Source organism: Ursus maritimus, unplaced genomic scaffold (assembly GCF_017311325.1).
Source record: "Ursus maritimus isolate PB19 unplaced genomic scaffold, ASM1731132v1 scaffold_28, whole genome shotgun sequence".
NCBI lineage: Eukaryota > Metazoa > Chordata > Mammalia > Carnivora > Ursidae > Ursus > Ursus maritimus.
In genome coordinates, this window is record NW_024425341.1 from 25,100,267 (window position 1) to 25,118,675 (window position 18,409).

The 18,409-nt window shown below is 49.5% G+C and overlaps 1 protein-coding gene across 1 annotated transcript in view; it reads right to left on the bottom strand.

Annotated features, from left to right (window-relative positions):
- The window catches only part of MYOM2 (myomesin 2), a 76,274-nt gene that overhangs the window by 35,549 nt on the left and 22,316 nt on the right, over positions 1-18,409 (bottom strand). The window contains exons 10-19 of the mRNA XM_008708847.1: positions 18,278-18,409; positions 15,925-16,124; positions 15,225-15,278; positions 10,404-10,531; positions 8,183-8,366; positions 7,107-7,281; positions 5,744-5,865; positions 4,123-4,310; positions 2,218-2,344; positions 773-951 (exon numbers count right to left, since the gene is read on the bottom strand). The exon at positions 18,278-18,409 is cut by the window's right edge and continues 37 nt beyond it. Coding sequence (XP_008707069.1) covers positions 773-951; positions 2,218-2,344; positions 4,123-4,310; positions 5,744-5,865; positions 7,107-7,281; positions 8,183-8,366; positions 10,404-10,531; positions 15,225-15,278; positions 15,925-16,124; positions 18,278-18,409 — 1,489 coding nt within the window. The remainder of the gene's footprint in view (positions 1-772; positions 952-2,217; positions 2,345-4,122; positions 4,311-5,743; positions 5,866-7,106; positions 7,282-8,182; positions 8,367-10,403; positions 10,532-15,224; positions 15,279-15,924; positions 16,125-18,277) is intronic.

Sequence of the window (18,409 nt, forward strand, 5' to 3'; positions counted from 1 at the left end):
CATAGTCAACATAATTCTATGGGATGAAATATTATTTTAAATGTGATTTGTAACTGTGCAAGATCTCCCATCATTTGGACGCTTTGAAATTAAACCGTCTCTCCTTACACGTATAGCTTACATGTACTGTAATTTGCGCTGATATGTAAAATACCCATCAGCTGATTTCTCATCACTGATATTTGGCTAGATCTTTAGAAGCTGATTAGTTCATTCAGAAGTTCATATCAGAAGCCGATCTGTTTTTGTATTGTTGGGATTGCTGCCCAGAGGCTGCAGCCGTGTGCACAACGCAGGTGTGACCTTCAGTCAGCCTCTGCTGTCCACACCACACCACAGAGCCCATGACCAAGCAGGGAAAGCCACTGGGTGAGGGCAGCTGGGGCAAGGGGCCAGGGCAGGTGGTCTACCCATCCAAGGACGTGAGTCACAACCAACCCCAGTGATGGGTAAACTGTAGGTGCTACAAACAAAAATATCTGGAGGACAGAAGAGAGAAATGTGCACATTGCCATCCCATCAGACATATTACAGCTGCGTGTATATGTGTGTCTATACACGTGACTTCTACGAGCAATTATGAATGAAACAAGTTAAACGCAGGCCCAACCGCAGACGCACAGTGGCCATCACCCCCATGGAGACCGTTCACAGCGGCATAGGACTGTTTGAGCTGCTTGGGCGGTTGGCCTGGTGGCTTCAAGCCTGTCTGCAGTAGGGATCAGAGACCCCATCCCGGGAAGACAGGGAACACGGGAAGGATCATTGTCACCTTTAAATAACGGTTGGCAGTTGCTGCCTCGTTCACAGTACTCCATTCTCCGGAATCCTCTTCCTTATAGTCCACAAAATACCCCGTAATGGGGCTGCTGCCAGAGTACATGGGGGCTTTCCACAGCATGACCAGGGACGTGTCTCTGACCTCACAGAACGTCAGATCATAGGCAGGACCTGAAAAGTCAAACGTAGTCTGTGCCGTGTGTGCATACACCAGAACGGGGTGCCTGCGGCCGCGGGGACACACGACTTCATCGGCACCACAGACGTCATGACTCTGCGTATTAAATCAGCCTTTCTCCACACTTGTCCCAGAGGACTGTACTGAACGTGGAGCGGGGAGAGGGGACAGTGTGGCCACCTGTTCCTGCAGCTCGACCATGCGGCGTCTGCAGACTGCGGGCACCCTGAGGTCATTCGTGAGTCCACATCCGCACTCACGACTGGCAGATGCATCTCCCAGAGAGAACAGGTGCACAGAGCAGGGATACGCGTGTCACCTGCCCCCATGCGGGAAGCCTGTCTGCTGCAGATGCCCACCTCCCAGCTGCCTGACACACCTGCTCCTCGAGCCTCGAGCACATCACCTGCTCAGACCCCCAGAGCACTTCCACGGGAGCGGCACTGACTCTTTGGGTCCAGGGGCCTCGGGCGGCAAAGGGAAAAGGTACAGGGGCTGCATCTGAACTCAATCATGCCACATCCTTAGAGGGTTGCCAAGCCCTTTTGGGTGAAGCCCCAAAAAGGCTCTGGAAATTGGGATAACTTTCCTTCCACAGGCTTTTCTAAGGGGCAAATATTAGTTTCATTAAAACAAGGACCACTCAAGAAAAGAAAAGGAGGAAAACTACACTATAATCTGGGCACAAAATGGCTTCAACTTTAGGTCTGTTGTTTGGGCGTTGTTTTGTTTTGCTCAAAACAGGAGCATTTTACCCATTCCATTTAGGTTCCTGACCGACTGAATGCAAATAAATGAAGGCCCAGGATTTGAGAATGTATGAAAACAGCTTTAAAACATAAAGTCCTAATATATGTGGATTGGCAACAATCTCACATTTTCAAGCTAGAGGCGCCCAGGTCCCCACAGGGTCTGGGAGGAGAACCGGACCTCACACACTAGGAACCCCAGTGTCACACACCCTGTGTCATCATGCGGCCAGCACTGGCCACTCCTGCCCGGGGCTGCCTTCCCTCTCCCTCATGCGACCCCGCCAATCACCGCTCGCTCGTCACCTGCTCAGCCCCCATCCACGACCCCACAGCTGGGAACTGGGGCCGCCTCATTCCCAGCTACGCCCCACACCTGGCACAGGGTGGTGACACCTTAGCACATGCAGATGAAACGCCTGCTAGTTCTGGGGGTTAGTGACCGCGGCCCTGCTGACACCAAGCTCACGCCACAGAGAGCCACTCTGCAGTCCAGGAGGGGCCTCTTACCAGGCTCAGGCATGGTCCAGGCCTCACATTTGAAGAGCTCGCTGGGGTCCGATGGCTGCCCGATCCCGGCCAGGTTGACGGCGGCGATTTTGAACTCATAGAGTGAGCCTTCTGTCAAGCCCTCCACCTGCGCAGGTCACATTTAAATTAACACAGGAAATAAAAGCCGCATCACAGTCTGTCCATTGGAGGAAAGAGGGGATTCACAACTGACTCCCAGAATGAACCATGAGGGTGGGGGCTGTGCCAGTAAACTGGGCGGTGCGGTCAGGAGGGGCTGTGAATGCAGCTGCCGTGCTGTGGTCGCTCCAGGGAAATTCTCATTCCTCTGTCACTCTTCCTAGGGGGAGGCGTGACAACCACCCTCAGCAGATAGTGCCTCGGAGGCTCGTGGAGATGAAGGCCGCAGAGGGCGAGTGGAATCACGGATTGGGGCCTGCCCTCAAGCCCATATCCCTTCTGCGGACGCCAGCAGCTTGGTTGCCTCTGGCTGGAGACCCAAAGCCTCCCTGCCCGACAGCACCTAGCTACGTGACGCCCGACAACCTGTCACCATCCCCAGTACACGGCCTGCAGGCCCTCGGGTCGTGACCTCAGCCACATGAGGCTCTATGCCCCAAAGATAAAGGGAAGACCTTGACCAGAGCCCTGAGCCCTGCCCTACCATGTCTAGAAAATATCTGCTCCTGGACAAACACAGAGCCTCCAGAGCAAGTGTGTTTAAAGTCAACAGTGTGATTCCCTGCAAGACGGAGTTCACCTCCCAGCAGTAGCCGGAACTCTAAAACAGGAGTCAGGGCCCTCGTCCAGAGCAGCTCCGCACAGTGTTGGGGGCTGACCGCGTACAGACAGCAGTAATGTCACACACATGCACGCACACACATACACACGCCCATGTGCACGCTTGAATTCTGGCAACATGTACCAGAATATGGACAGATAAAGCGGGTGATCAATGTATGTGTTATACAAATCTACGTTATACAGCAGAACCGTCTACGAGACACGGACTATGCCCCTAAGAGTCTCCCCACAAACAAAAACCCAACCCCCATCATACAACTGAGTGTCCCACAGGAAACAGGTGTGTCATGCTATTGTGGTGACATGAGCTGCTGGGACCCACTGCTGACACCAGCCCAGGCACTACGTGTGTGTGCGCACACACACACACGCATGTGCACCCTCACATGCATGCACACACTCCCGCATGCACACACACATACTTACACGCTCCCATGTGCACACAAGTGTGCAGAGTCCCGCACATGTGTGTGCACATACATGCACACATACATGTGAGCACACTCCCGCACACGTATGTGCGTGCACATGCATGCCTGTGACCTACACTGCACAAACAAGCAGCAGAAGGCTCAGGGAGGCAGGAGAGAAAGCCCGTGGCTGTGGAGGGTTTGCGTCTGGATTTGATTCCAGATCCTCCTTACTTCAAATCAATATTCCTTCTCCTCTCTCTGCCTGGGCAGAACGCGTGTTTGGGCAAGTGACTCGCTCAGAGGCTGGACACACAAGCCTTGCTGAGCAGAACTGCGATAAACAAGCCGCAGGCAAGGGCGCTCGGACCGAACACCTGCTGAGTGCCGACACACCAGCCCCGCAGAACCACGCGGTGACGGGCTGGGGGCCTGGGGCTGCTCCCAGCGGGGACACTAACCCCCACACCACCTGCTTCCTTGCCTCTCCGCCTCCTCTCGCGTCCCAGAAGAAAATGCTTCCTCAGATCCAATTCGAGAGCTTCTCCCACGAGGTTGTGAAGTTTTCTGAATCCACTTTTGTTTCTGTGTCACATTATCCAATGCCCTTGAACTCTGAGTCACTGAATGAAGGACACTGCCCAGAATGGGAAACCACCCAGCAAAAACAAATGGACCCATAAGAACCAACCGTTAAGATCCTCTCTTTGATGGGCGAAGAGTTGACCTCGTGCCAGTTCTTATGGTGAGCCTCGCGCTTGTCTATGTAATAGCCAAGGATGGGTGCTCCCCCGCTGAATTTGGGCACCTTCCAGCCAAGGGTCATGGAGTGGCCATCGCAGTTCAGAAGTGTGACCCCATAAGGATGCGAAGGGACAGCTGCAAGGACACACAGCAGGAAGGTCACCCCGGTCTCCACCGAGGATGCCTGTCCTCCCCAGGGCCACTCCTGCCCAAAGGGGCCCCACACCTGAACCACCCTTCCATGTTTTCATCTTTTCCTTTAAAGACAGTAACTCTGTCATATCTATTTACTGCTATTCCTAAACACATCCTCCAATAAATAACACATACACACATACATCTTCCAATATTTCACTAACACGGGGGCGATAAATTATTTAATCTGGCCGGGGTGGTTGAAATAAGAGATTTGTCCCCTTCCTATAAGGAAAACCTCAAGGAGGAGCTTTCTCATTACTTTCATGAAAAATAACAACCATGCCCCCATGACCAGAGATGCTGCACATTACTGACCCAGCCAGTCTTAGTTTCCCACATCAAATCAATTCAAGTGAGTACAAATTCACATGAATTCATTTGGAAATGGATGGTCTTCTCCAAGGGCTCGTTGAGGGAGGGTGTGCCTCTTCTCCCCCAGGCCCAGCTCCGGGTGACCTGTGTCCCGTCCTCCTGTTACGTGAGAAATAGGTGACTGGGGGATGACCTATTCTCATCACAGAATACAACTGTAGATGATTGCTTTGTATTAAGTAGGAATGGTAATGTTTGGAAGTCCCTCCTGGGAAAAACGGACAGGTTAGAATAATGACCTTCAAACAAAAGAAGAACGATTTTTTGTTATATTGCCCACCTAAGTAGTATCAGATTGGACACTTCTTGGATTTTCCATAACATGACTTTTATGTGTTGTTAGGAGAGAAGGTTGAACTTCTGAAAATGCATTTAAAATTTAACTGGAGACAAAAGTAATTAAAGAACAACACATTTCTATCAGAAATGAAAGGATATCGGTACAATTCAAAATGAGTAGCATGTGACATTCATGCCCCCAAATGTCCCAGGGCATGTGTTTGCGTGTGGCCCATATTGTATGAAAATCACCGGGGTGACAATCACAACACCCACATTCCCAGGGCCCACCTCTGAAGTTGGGTCCCAAACTGTTTGGTTTGATCAAAATCATTTTTAACAATGACCACGAAGTTCACATCAACGTTTCGGATTCTCTGAGGTGACTGAAGCCCCTTGAGCTGAGACTAGCTGGAAAGGCCGTTTTTCTAGGTCAGCATCAAATCTGACAGAGACGTTCATCCCCACAGCACGCACGTCGATGTGGGTGCGCACACACACAGGGACGTGTGACCTGCAGTGAAACCACGCGTCCCCAGTGTGCGCTCTGCCGGTGTGTCACCACTCCTCCCTCACCCCCGTGTTTCTGAGACACGTGGCCGGCGGACGAGACGCCTCCCAGGACAACGTGTTCTCGGCACCCTGAATGTTTATTACCACAGAGCGTCCGACGTGCCGCAGAGCCGGACCGGGAGCAGCGTGGCCCACGGCTTACTCACTGAGGGCGGCCTGGACTTTGATGACGTCGGACTCCTGCGAGTTCTCGCTTGTGCCCACAGCGTTGACGGCCTTCACCCGGAACACGTACTGCTCGCCAGTCGTCAGGCCGTGCACCACAAACCTGAGCAAAACACCAGTCAGGGGTGTGACCACGTGCCTCAGCCTTTCCCCGCCCTCCTCCAGTAGAAGTAATAATCATGAGAACGCTCCAAAATTTTTGTCACTGGGACTAGAAGGAGCTTCACTTTTTTGAGTTCTTTATATATGCATACTATATACCCACTTTCCGTTTCAACGTGAGTTAACGGACACAAATCAACAGCAGGGTCAGGAAGGAAGGCCGTGATGCCTGGTTACAACGGGGGCGGGAGCAGCACAGGTCGGGGACGCAGAAAGCAAATGCCCGCGGATCCTCAGTACAGGTCACTGGCTCTGTGAGATGGCTGTCCCAGCTGTAAAATGGGACCATAGCCCCTACCTCCCAGCATCACTGCAAGCATCAAGTGGGAACCCGTGTGGGAGGACCTCCGCACAGGCCAGCGCCCTGTCTGCGTGAGCACGTCCCGCTCACCTCTAAGAGCCCGCAACCATTTAGTGATCATTTACACAACTCTGGCTCAAGAATGCCATTTTAAGTTTTTTGTCTTGAGATCTCTTTCTGCATTTGTTGCCCGTGGACTTGAAACAACATCTAACCAATACTCTTCTCAGTGATATCTTTCCTTCCTGGCCACGGCTTTTCCCAAGTTCTTTTTCTTAAAAAGTAGATTGAAAAGGGAAAGGTGGCTGAGCCATCCACGATAACCCATCCGCAGTGGAGAGTCTGACTGCTGCCTCTGTTTACCCGAGGAACATACCCTGGAGAGCACCTAATAAAGTCAGACACTCTGCACACTCGGCAGGAAGGGGGGGAGTAAACCAATGCCGGGGGCAAAGATGCTCTTCCCCATCCAGGATGAGCCGATGCCCCCCCCCCCGCCACAAGAGAGGAGATGGCCCCCCACTTTGTTTCAATTGGTGGCTAGAGCAGAGGACTGTCAGTTATGTGAACAAAGCCATTTTAAAAGTTTGAAAAATCAATACAGAAAAGTAAAACGCCTCTCGAGTTGCAGCTGCTGTTTTAACTTTCCTGTTGGAAGGTAAGCCTTAGCTGCTAATGACGCCAGAAGGGCCAAGGTTCTAGAGTTCTCTCATCAACACGCTAGTCGTTTCAGCCCCGTGCCCAGAACCAGCTTGTCAGCTTTCGAGTCCTGGCCCCTGAGAGCGGGGAAAAAAACAGACACTCGTGTAGGAGCCTCGTAGGTGTGTGGCTCCTAGTTGGCTGTGCGTTCTTCCCATGCAGTGAGTCTGGGGCCCCCGCACCTGTTGTAGCCAATGGGCTTGTGATTGCATGGCTCCCACACATTGGACCCCGCCACGCAGCAGTCCACGTAGTAGCCGAGCAAGTCCTCCTCGTGTTTCGGCCTGTCCCACTGCACCACGACTGATGTCTTCGTGTTCCGCGAAGCCAGTACCCGGCCGGGGGCAGAGGGGACAGCTGTGCAGAGGAGATAGAGCAAGGAAACATTAACGGTGTCTGAGTTCTGGAAGCTGCACCAGAGACCCTCAAGTCCGTTGTCCACAGGGAATGGCTCCCTAAATCTGGACAAGGAGGGAGGAGCAGGGGAAGTGGGGGGGGGGGGAACGCTGACTCCTGGGGAGGCCAGGAGGTGCTGGACCCTCCTCTGTGTCTTCTCAAGTTCTACCTGATTCACAAATTATAATCATGCAGTCTCCTGTACCTGTCCCCCAGAACCACTAATAAGCATCTTCTCGTGACACACACGCTTCAGCTCACAGGGTAGTAACAAATTAAGGAAGGCACATATAACATGGAGCGCTGGGTGTTATACGCAAACAACGAATCATGGAACATGGAACACTACATCAAATACTAATGATGTACTGTATGGTGACTAACATATCATAATAAAAAATTTTTAAAAAAAAGAAGACACAATTCTATAAAGATTGGCTGGAACCTGTAAAGGGATTCAAAATCCAATCATGATTTGACCCTGGATTTTCTCTACAGGGCGATTCAGAATTTCTGTAATTCCTGTACGCCTAAATCTTCAGAGCAGGGAACTTCGGGCCACACGGGCCAGAAACTCCAGTGTGTTCAAGATTTTTCAAAAAGCAACTAATGCCTAAAAATATTTCTAATCCATTTATTAGTCTCATAAAAATAAGATGGAACTTTTTGGAGAAATGCTGAGTACCAACCAAAACACAGCAGAGAGATCTCCATGTCTTGTCAACTGAGATTTTAAGGCAGCTTGAATTTTGACTCATATACAATATTAGTTGTCTTTCTCAGCACAATGGAAGAGCATCTGACGTCCCTCACTTGGGGCACATCCCAAACCATGGTCACTCACCAACACGGCTGTACTCACCGATCATGTCCTGAGCCTGGATGGGGGCGGTGATCTCCGACGGGTCACTCAGGCCATGCTTATTGGCTGACAAAACCCGGAAAACATATTGCTTCCCATCAGCAAGGTCAAAGACGGCATACCGAGGGGACCGCACGGCCATCTGAGCGTTGACCCGCTGCCAGGTCCCGCTCCCAACCACGGACTGCAAAGAGAACCAGGATTTACATGAGGAAGCCAAGAATTCCCCAACAGCGTGGTGAAGGAAACACTCTGCTCTAGCTAGCCAAACTAATCTTCAGGGATGTCCAGGCAGTGAAGCATATCCTGGGCCATCGATAAATCGGTTCTGAATTTTATGAAAAAGGAAGCCAGTTTGGAAAAGTAGGTAAGAAATTATCCAAAGTTGGAAATGCTTACCAGTAAAAAAATTCTATGTGAAGGCAAATAAACTGTAAAAAAAACTTAGGGGAATTAATACATAGGTTATAGTTTCAGCAAAGTAGAATGAACTACAAAGGATTAAAGATAATTTAGGATATTCATAAAGTTCCATCATAACTCAGCTGGTCACATTTCAATTTAAAATTTTCACTATTTTAGGGGCGCCTGGGTGGCTGAGTCAGTTAAGCAACTGATTTTTGATTTTGGCTGAGGTCATGATCTCAGGGTCATGAGATTGAGCCCCACGTCAGGCTCTGTGCTCAGTGTAGAGTCTGCTTGAGACTCTCCTCTCCCTCTCCCTCTGCTCTTCCCCCTGCACTCCTCCCTCTAAAATAAATAAATAAATGTTTTAAAATAATAATAAATAAATAGAATAAAACTTTCACTATTTTGCCGCTAGTATCGTAGTAATAAGATAACAGCAGTCTAAATAACCAGCAATAGCATGAGACACATCACGATACATTCACACGTTTGAAACGTAGTCATGGGCTATCTTCTAAAGATCTTCCATCAGATGAGAGCAATTACACCATCTTGCTAAACGTGACACAGGATGCAAATTGTACCTGTGACGTATCATAGCCCCCACCACCGCTCTCCGCTGCTGGCAACAGCTGGCCAAGCCAAAGGAAGCCCCGGTGATGTGGCCTTCTGTTCAGAAATGTGTCTGCTAGGACTCGGTGGCAATTGCCTCCGGAGAGGACCCCAGGGGACACTCTTCCGCCTGGGACAGCCCACGTCTGTGTTGACCACTGGCTCTCTCGTGATGCAAAGACCGTACACTGTCACTCAGAATTCAAGAGCGAGCGTCTACCCTGCGTTGTTCCAGGGACAGCCACCATGTAACACAAGCGGAAGGTCAGAGGGTGGGTGTGCGTCCTGGAGCCGTGTCCCAGAGCCTGACAGAGCTCGTTCCGTTCCCATGTCTGCTCTGAGTCACCTGGCTGAACTGCACAGCGTTACTGTACCGTCTGCTACTGTCACCTGCCATCTTCCCTACGCGTACGCCGTGCCCAGCGCGCTGCCTACCACACTACAGTACCAATGTGGTGTCACAGAGCCAGTCACGGGATTGGAAGGACTCTAAAGGTTTCTCCCACCCTATCCCACAGCCCAGCAGCTGGTCAGCAAGCCGAGGAAGGGGTCCCGAGCTGCATCTAGTGCAACAGAACAGACTAAAGCAGAAGAGAGTCCTAGCGTGGAGTAAGGACGTCACTGCCTGAGACCTTGCTACTTATATGCATGTGCGTGTGTGTGCGTGTGTGTGTTCGCGTGTGTGTGTAGGGCTGCACTACACAAGCTTCTTCTTCCCATGTGTCCAGAGCTAGTCTTCAAACCAAGGAGTCTATCACCGCTTCATCTGAAGAGTGAATTCCTGTATCAGACCGCCACCAAGTGGCCACATGGCTTATTACAAACTCCGAGCAGCCGCAAACTGCCCTCCTGCCCAGCTCTCTTGCAGTCCTCAAAACCTGCGCGCTAGAATGTGTCAGCAGGAAGAAAACTTAGAGACCCCCCATTCTGGTGGGGGCACTGGAGCCTGGAGACATGAAGTAACCGATTTGCTCATATGAAGGCAGCAAAGCCCAGACCAGGACAATGTCCCCCGATGCCCACGTACATGGCAGGGGCTCACCATGCAAGCACAGCTCAGCCAGTGCCCTCAGCTCCACAGTAACAGTGGTCAAGCCTGTGATGACTGACCCAATGGTTGCTCAACTCTAAAACACACAGAGTAGCACAATGTGAAATCCTACAGAGAGCTGCTGTTTCAGGAAACACGACCGCAGGGTACCTTCTCGATGAAATACATCAGCGGCTCCTTGCCACGGGGAGCAGGTGGGTCCCAGCTGAGGACAACATATGTTCTGCTGATTTCCGAAGCATGCACGTTGGTGGGAGGCCCTGGAATCTGAACGTCGCCTGCAGGAGTGATAAAGTCGGTTAGCGCTGGACGAACCCCAGGTCACCCCATTCGCTGGAGCCCATCTTCAGAGCACCGTCCCTTGGGTACATTACCAGGCACTAAAGAACTGCCATAGTAGGGTTGTCCTTTGCTTCATTTCTATTTTGGGACAGCAAGCCAACCATTTTTCCCAGCCAAGTATAATGCACTGGTTAAGATCACCTAATTATTTTTGTTTCTAATATAAGCCAGTTCATTTAAAAAGAAGAAGAGTCTAATCCAAATATCTTGCAGAGTTTCAGCTGGAAGGGAAGGCGGGAAGATTTACCCAGAAAAACAGGGCATTTAACCAGGCTTGGAGTTCTGGCTGTGCTGGGAATCTGTGCAGAGAAGGTAGGAGCGGTCCATGTTCTGCCAAACAGAGCCTTGTGGCATGTGATTATCCTTCCTCTAATGGCCCTCTCCGGTTACGCTCCTCATGCGCCATGCCCTCACAGCACTGAAACCGTGTATCAACTTCCAGAGTGCATGGGTTCTCCCTCCCTAGGTGGATCTGTGCCACGTTCCCAAGCACCGTAATCTATACCTATATGTTTGCAATTCCGGAGTGACATCCGTCAGCTTTTTGCAGATAACTAGGATGGAATATTTGCAATCAGAGATGTCTGCTGTATCTGCCTTGTGACGCACACCTTGTTTAAATAGGACTTAAGGTGTCAGGGGTGTTATGTTTGGATAGGAGAGCTTTTGCTACAAGGTGGAGGTTTTCCAGACCCACAGTCCCTGTTGTTGCGATACAAAATATTATGAGCTTCCAATTAGATTAGCACATAATTAAAATGGTTTGAACGTCCCCAGGACATCTCTGAGCCCTCCTTGATATCCAAGTGCTCCCTCAGGACTGTGCCGTGGGCACGCATTGGACAAGCCCGCGGAGACAGCACAAACAGGCCTGGTTTCATTTCACAGGAGTCCTGTTACAGAGCGTATCCCGTTTTACAGGCCCCGCGGGCACGGACACACGGCGTGGCCTTATCTAGGAGCATTCTGGCAAGTGGGTCAGGTTTCAAACAAGGAGTCAGGGTGTCTCCAGGGAAATGCCAGTGAGGGCTGGGTGGAACGGGGCCTCAGGACACCCAACAGGCCTGCTCTGGACCGAAGTGCTGTGTCCACACCTACAGAGATGCGGACACGGGCCCTGAAGAGAGAAGATGCAGGAATTTGTCCTCGGGTGACGCATGCCGAGCCGCCATGGCTGAGTCCGATTTCCTTCAGAGGTGCTGGAGGATGCAGGGAGCCAACCCAGGGACCAGAGGGAGGCTAAGCAGGCAGTAAAGGTGGCGAGGAGAGGCAAAGCACCTGCACACAGAGCTACCTTCCAGACCTGAGCAACTCACTGCTTCCAGACTCAGCACACAGCTTCCAGGCCCAGAGACAAGGGAATAAGAAGCATTTCATCTGCTGCTGGGGAAGGAGGAAGAGTCCGGTTTTTATCAGCAAGGAACCTCTGATTGGGGTCAGAAGGTTCAATCCTGGAGTCTTTCGGGACCACTTTGGGCCACACAGTAGCAGGAACACCAGAGATGCACAGATGACCCCAACCATGGGCAGAAGAGGAGAGGGTTCAAAGGGCCCCAGGGGGCAAGGAGAGGCCAGGGAAATGAGCTGATCTCTGTTGTGGACCCTCCTAACTGCTGAGAGGAGAGCACGGACAGAGAAGCAAATGAAAGCAAACCAAGCGGTGCCTGGGTGTCAGAGTTGTTTGAGCGTCCGACTGTTGGTTTCGGCTCAAGTCATGATCTCAGGGTCATGAGATCAAGCCCCGTGTTGGGCTCCGCACTCAGCGTGGAGTCTGCTTGAGATTCTCTCTCCCTCTGTCCCTCCCCCTCAAATAAATAAATCTTTAAAAGGAAGGAAGGGAGGGAGGGAGGGAGGGAGGGAGGGAACAAGGAAACCAAGATGAAAGGAAACTCCAAATGCATCACCCAGGGTATTATTCCCCACGGACCAGGTGCCCTGAGTAATGGGTGCTGCCAGAGCCTCTGCTTCGGTCACATAATGCATCTCACAAGTCACATCCACATGGGGTGAAGATGGAGCTCAGAAAGCCGCATGCTCTCCTGGGATCCCTGGGCTGTGGGGTGGCAGGACAGGGGCCCAGGCCTCTGTCCCCCGATTGCAAATCCTGCCTTTAGTTCTACGCACCTATGGAGACCACAACCTCTAGAGGCTGCCAGGCAAGCAGTATTAGGAATTTTCAGACTCCCCAAGATGACAGAGCTCGAGAGAACACACACGTGTAAATGAGCACCACACCGGTCAGAGCGCACGATTCCTTCAACGCGGCGGCTGCAAGCCACCGTGCCCTGAGCGCCAGGACATGGAATTAGCAGAAGGAAACCGGTCTGGCTGTGGTCCGCAGAAGCCTGCTCCGGCTATCCCCCAGAGCCCAGTGCGCATTTCTCAAGGGACCAACGCAAGAACGGCTGGAAAAGTTGGATGATATTAAAAGAGGAGCACTGACAGTAATTCAAACCTTTGAGGAAGACATAAAGATTAAATTGATTAGAAAAACTAAGCAAAAAAAAAAAAAAAACTTAAAATAGCAGAGGAGCAATTTTTTTAACCAACAAAGGAGTGTTCTTTTTTCGTTAAAACTAATGGCACTTACCAGTTCTTTTCTAGCTAACACAGCATGAAAGGAAACAGACGGGCCTCCACGAAGAAAAGAGTAAGGGTAGAGACAGTAAGGACTTCCTAACAGTGCCCGTTTGAACCCAGAAACAGGTTGCTTGAAAACATCAGGAAATCTTTTTCTCGAAGGATTTTTTTTTTATTAGAAAAGGCATCTGTTGGTTAAAGTGAGTAAATAAACTCGTGAACTTACAAACCCTAAAGCAAGTCACAAGAGTTTAGGTTCTTCCCAGGTCTGTACCGTATCCCGGGAACAGCCCGCGCAAAGCTCGCCCCAGAGAGTGGGCGCCCTGTGAGGCTTAGTGTCCCCACCCAGACAGCCTTCCAGCTCAGGGTCCTAGCCCCTGCCTCACATGACCGAGCCTCAGGAATGTCATCCGCAGTAGGCATGTGATGCAGCCGCGTTTGAGAATGCATCAAATGAAATGAGGGCACAGGCCCCAAGGAGCCAGAAAACCTGCCTTCTCATAAGAAAGGAAACGGAAGAAGAAAGATGACAAATGGTGACTCTATTCCAGTCGGAAAGAAGATCCACTGTGTCTGTAAACCAACTTCCATGTATTGGTTAGGAAGCGAAGTCTGTTACGAGTGTTAGTTCTGTATTTGATACTTCGTAGCCGGCTATTTATACCCAACTCACGTCTATCTATGGGAGAGATAGCTCTTCTCCCCGGAAGGGCACCATTCCCATCGCGGGCAGCTCCGTTATACTATTTCATGCCCTCACTGCCTGGCGCAGTGACCCTTACATCATGCGGATTTTGCCTCCTCGTTGGGGATAGTTTTATTTGAATGCCTACGCACCCGTGTAGGAGAGCTCAGATGGTTCCCTCCTCACTGATCCCATCTGCCCGCTGGAGGTGATGAAGAGAACTTCCCTTCCCTCTCTCATGTCAAAAACGCACGTTTCGTGCAGGCCAACAAGAACATGGCTTCCTCTGTAAGTAGGAGCCAGATTTTACACGTTCAAATAGCCACATTTCAATCTGTTATTTAAAAGGCATAGTAAGTCAACCTTTCCTGAATTATTTTTCTTTTGTTACTTATTTACTGGGCATCTCCCCCAATTTCTGAGTATGTCCTGGAAGTGGAGGTCTTAACTAAGACTTTAAATGTTGCCGTGAGGTGTCCCTCTGGGAATTACGTGTTCTCCTCGAGATACTAGAGAAAAACCATTATAGGTGCAGAAGATCCAATGTGTGGAGACCATCTGGGGACAAATATGAAAATCGACCAATGAACTCCTGAGTCTGCAGCTCTCTAGGGAAAGAGCGCTTGGGACCACAGCAACTATATTTACATATATGTAAATATATATGTATTTTTAGGACTGCAGCAATTTTAAAGGAGAGCTTCAAAGTACATCTCCTGAGGCACTAGCTCCAAATTCATGTTTCTTCATTTGTAACTTGCCCATTGTCATCTATGAACTCTCATTATAAGTCTGCTTAAAATCTTTGGATTTCTGATTAATAATGCCAGGTTCCCCTCCTTAATAAATCAATCCTCCTAGCTACCTCTGAAAGGAATATCAAAGAGAAGTATTCATAAAATCCAGTATAAATGAGGGAAATGCAAACTTTCAGCCCAGGGATACTGACAGGAGGAACTCAGTCCATTTCAGCTAAAAGGCTAAAGATAAAATTTTTGCTTAAAAAGAAAAACTGAAATGGTCCTCCACTCACGGAGTCTGAGAGAAAGGGCTCAGCCTCGGCCAGTGACAAAGGCTCGGGTTCAGTTTGATCTTCTCTGCACGGCCCCAGGAGAACCCAGAACCCACATGGAAGCGATGAAACCACCCAGGAAGACCCTGGATCCTAATCCTCTCCCTCGATCTGCCTCGTCTCTTGTTTTCTAACTCCTACAGGCCACACGCTCGCAGGCTAGACCTACCGCTGCAGTGGTGTAGACCGTACCCCCCAGCTGGTGTTTGCTGTCAGTCACTGTGGTCTCTGACCACCATCCTGAATCCCTAGGGCACACACAGCTGGGCCGCAGTGCTGAAGGGCCACTCACCTTCGAGGTCATCCTGGTACATTACGATTTCTTTATCCCCTTCCAAATGGACTGCTGCAGAGAGAAAGGCAGATGCTGAATTTGGCATCCATAGGTTTCCCCAAGAAAGTCCCACTTTCCCTAACTCAGTACGAGATCCAAATCCCCTCTGTGGTATGATTACAGCACGCTCACAACTCTAAAGTAATCAGAGTTGATGTTTTAAGCAGTCTTCATATTTAGCGCTTCTCAGATCTTTGTACTGGCTTCAGAAGACCACACAGGTAAGGAAAATGTAGGGGCTCACTTCACACCATAATTAAGGGTCCAATCCCTTTCGGGAATCTGTGTCATGTGAAATTACCATTCAGAAATAAAGTGGCTTGGTTTCAAAGCCTTCTGAGTCTTATCATGTGTTGAAATTATATCATCAATGGACCAAGAAAATTCTAATTCTGAACCAATCTAACTGGATCACAGTGAAGAGCATTAGGAAGGTGGTGTGGTTAGTGCTGAAGTATATATGTCAGCCTGACTGCACCCACTCTTAAAGCAGGCTGGTGGACATATGGACACCATAAAATGTCACCACGCCATGCTCAGCCCTCGAAGGCATCCTTAAGATTCATATGCAGCTGAGCAAGGACGAGAAAGAACAAATCACAGAAAACGGCCCCAAGTTTCCCAGGCACTGCTGGGGCTTGACAACTGCACAACCTACCTTGTAACCTCTTGAGGTCAACGGGATCAAGGGCAGCCACAGCCTCAGACACTCTGGAAGGCCTGCTGATGCCCGCGCTGTTGACCGCCCTTACGCGGAAAATATAAGACCTTCCTTCAAAGAGTCCAGTCACGGGGTATTTGCAGATTTTCACAGGTGCATCATTGCACTGGACCCAGTTGTTAGTTCCCACTTCGCATCTTCAAATAAAAATGAGTAGAGAATAACAAATATATCAGTCGAATAAATACACACAGGTCTATGTATATATTTTATACATATTACGTATATATAAAACACCTATAACAGGAAATTACCTTGCGTTGTAGAAATCGATACCATTGAAGTACTAGACTTATATAAGCAGTAGTATAAACAAACTTTAAAAAACAGAGCTATTTAGGAAATATAAAGTATATCTATTTATATATTTAAAAGCTTTATAACTTACAGCTTGAAGATCAATTCCTACCTTCAACCACACTTAGGCAAAATCTCCTCCAAAAGTCATGTGAGACGTATTCTTTTTTTTTAAACAATTTTTATTATGTTATGTTAGTCACCACACAGTACTTCATTAGTTTTTGATGTAGTGCTCCATGATTCATTATTTGCGTATAACACCCAGTGCTCCATGCAATATGTGCCCTTCTTATACCCATCACCGGCCACATGAGACATATTCTTAATAGTCCTTTTTCCAACCTAGATGGCAGAATCAGCGGGTGCCCTAAGCTCACCCGCATGCCCAATGCCAGGGCATAGGGAGCGAAACGGCCCTCGCCGCCGGTCCCCCACACGCTCCCTGCTGTACTGAGCCTGGGGACTGGAATCTCTCCAGAATGCTGGCTCGATCTGTTCCAATGCCAGTGAGATGTGTCTTTCCAGCATCACATACGGGATTTGGAAGTCTTTTGAAAACAGTAAGTCCTGACCAGACCCCTGGAAATGCAGAGATTAGCTTCCATTTTTCACAGGTTGAGAAATTTCAGCACCAAAACATCATGTCAAATCCCCCGGAGAACATAAAAGTTCAGAAAAATCATCTTTTAGAGCTGTTCTGAGCCAGCATTGTATATTCACTTTAGAAAGAATCAACTCTCTTTCTCCTAACCATCCGGAATTTTAATGCAAGTTCTGTGACCCATGTGTGCTAACCTGTTATAGCCAGAACACAGTCAAAACTGAGAGTCTGGCGGCGGAGCAACTCAGCTTACCCCCCAGCTGGCTGCTGCAGGGTGGGAGGGCGTGCAGGGTGGGAAATGCCTCCCCTGACCCCAAGGTTCTGTTGTGTTCATCCCTTTTAATGAAGGAGGGAGGGGAGTGGATCACTAACTGAGAAAAGCCATGAAACTGTTTTTGCCAAATGGCTGACAAAATGTTCAGATGTCACAGGGAAACAAAATCGTTTTATTTTGTTTTTCTGTGTTTTAATTCAAGGTAAACCCTGACCAATTCACTCCACAAATCTGACCTTTGCATTTCCAAACATTATCCCGATGGTGAATATTTTACCTAAACAAGCAGCTTTGTTGGTGTGGAAATGGGAACTCAGCCAACCTGGTGCCAAAACACAACCAGACTTGATTTATCTGAAGTCAACATCTTATTTTACTGTGCTTTATACACGTAACACCTTAAATTCCTCCCCAGACCTGCCCTCCTTAGACCCTGTTGTGTTACTTCTGAATTCCTTTTCTTTGACTGCAATTTCTCGCAGTGATTGACGTGTGTAATTAGGGCATAAACTGCACGTCCAGTGAATTCCCTGGCTCTGCTCAGTCTCCTCCCCAGGCCCGAGCCCCACACCAGGTAAAGGAACGGGAACGAATCAGACCCCACTGAGCTTCATGATGATCCGCATGTAAGTGATGAACCCAAAGGTGAATTCCAATATTTCGCACTTTGAAATGTCAGTATTTTTTTGTTTGGAAGCAAGAAGAAACCCTAATTCAATGGAGAGGAAGAATGGAACCTGGGTACGAATGGGCCCGCATTCTTCCCAGCTATGTTTCCATATTGCCTGTTTTCTCCTGCGCTAGAAGGAGAAGCAGGACTGAGCTCTACCTGGAACCCAGAACCGGGGTTCCATGTGCCTGGAAAAGCTGGAGGGGATTCAATCCTGGGTGTTGAACAGGCAAGAAATTACAACACACAGAAATCTACTTACCCTAGGCCCACCATGTTCCTATTACTCAGGAGCACTAAATAACCAGGGAGTGAATTCCCTGATCCCATCAAGAACAGTGTCATGAACTTGAGTTTAGACAAATATCCAAAGACGTTGTCCAGGCCAACATAACATGAGTTTCAGGAACATCCCCAGCCCTGCAAGAAGGCAGCGGGCACTCACCGATCAATGAAATAGCCGATGACGGGGCTCTCGGTCGTGGTGTTGGGGGGCTTCCAAGTCACAATGACGTAATCACGGTTCGCATCATGGCACTGCAGGTCCATGGGCGCGCCGGGAGCCCCGGTGACCAGC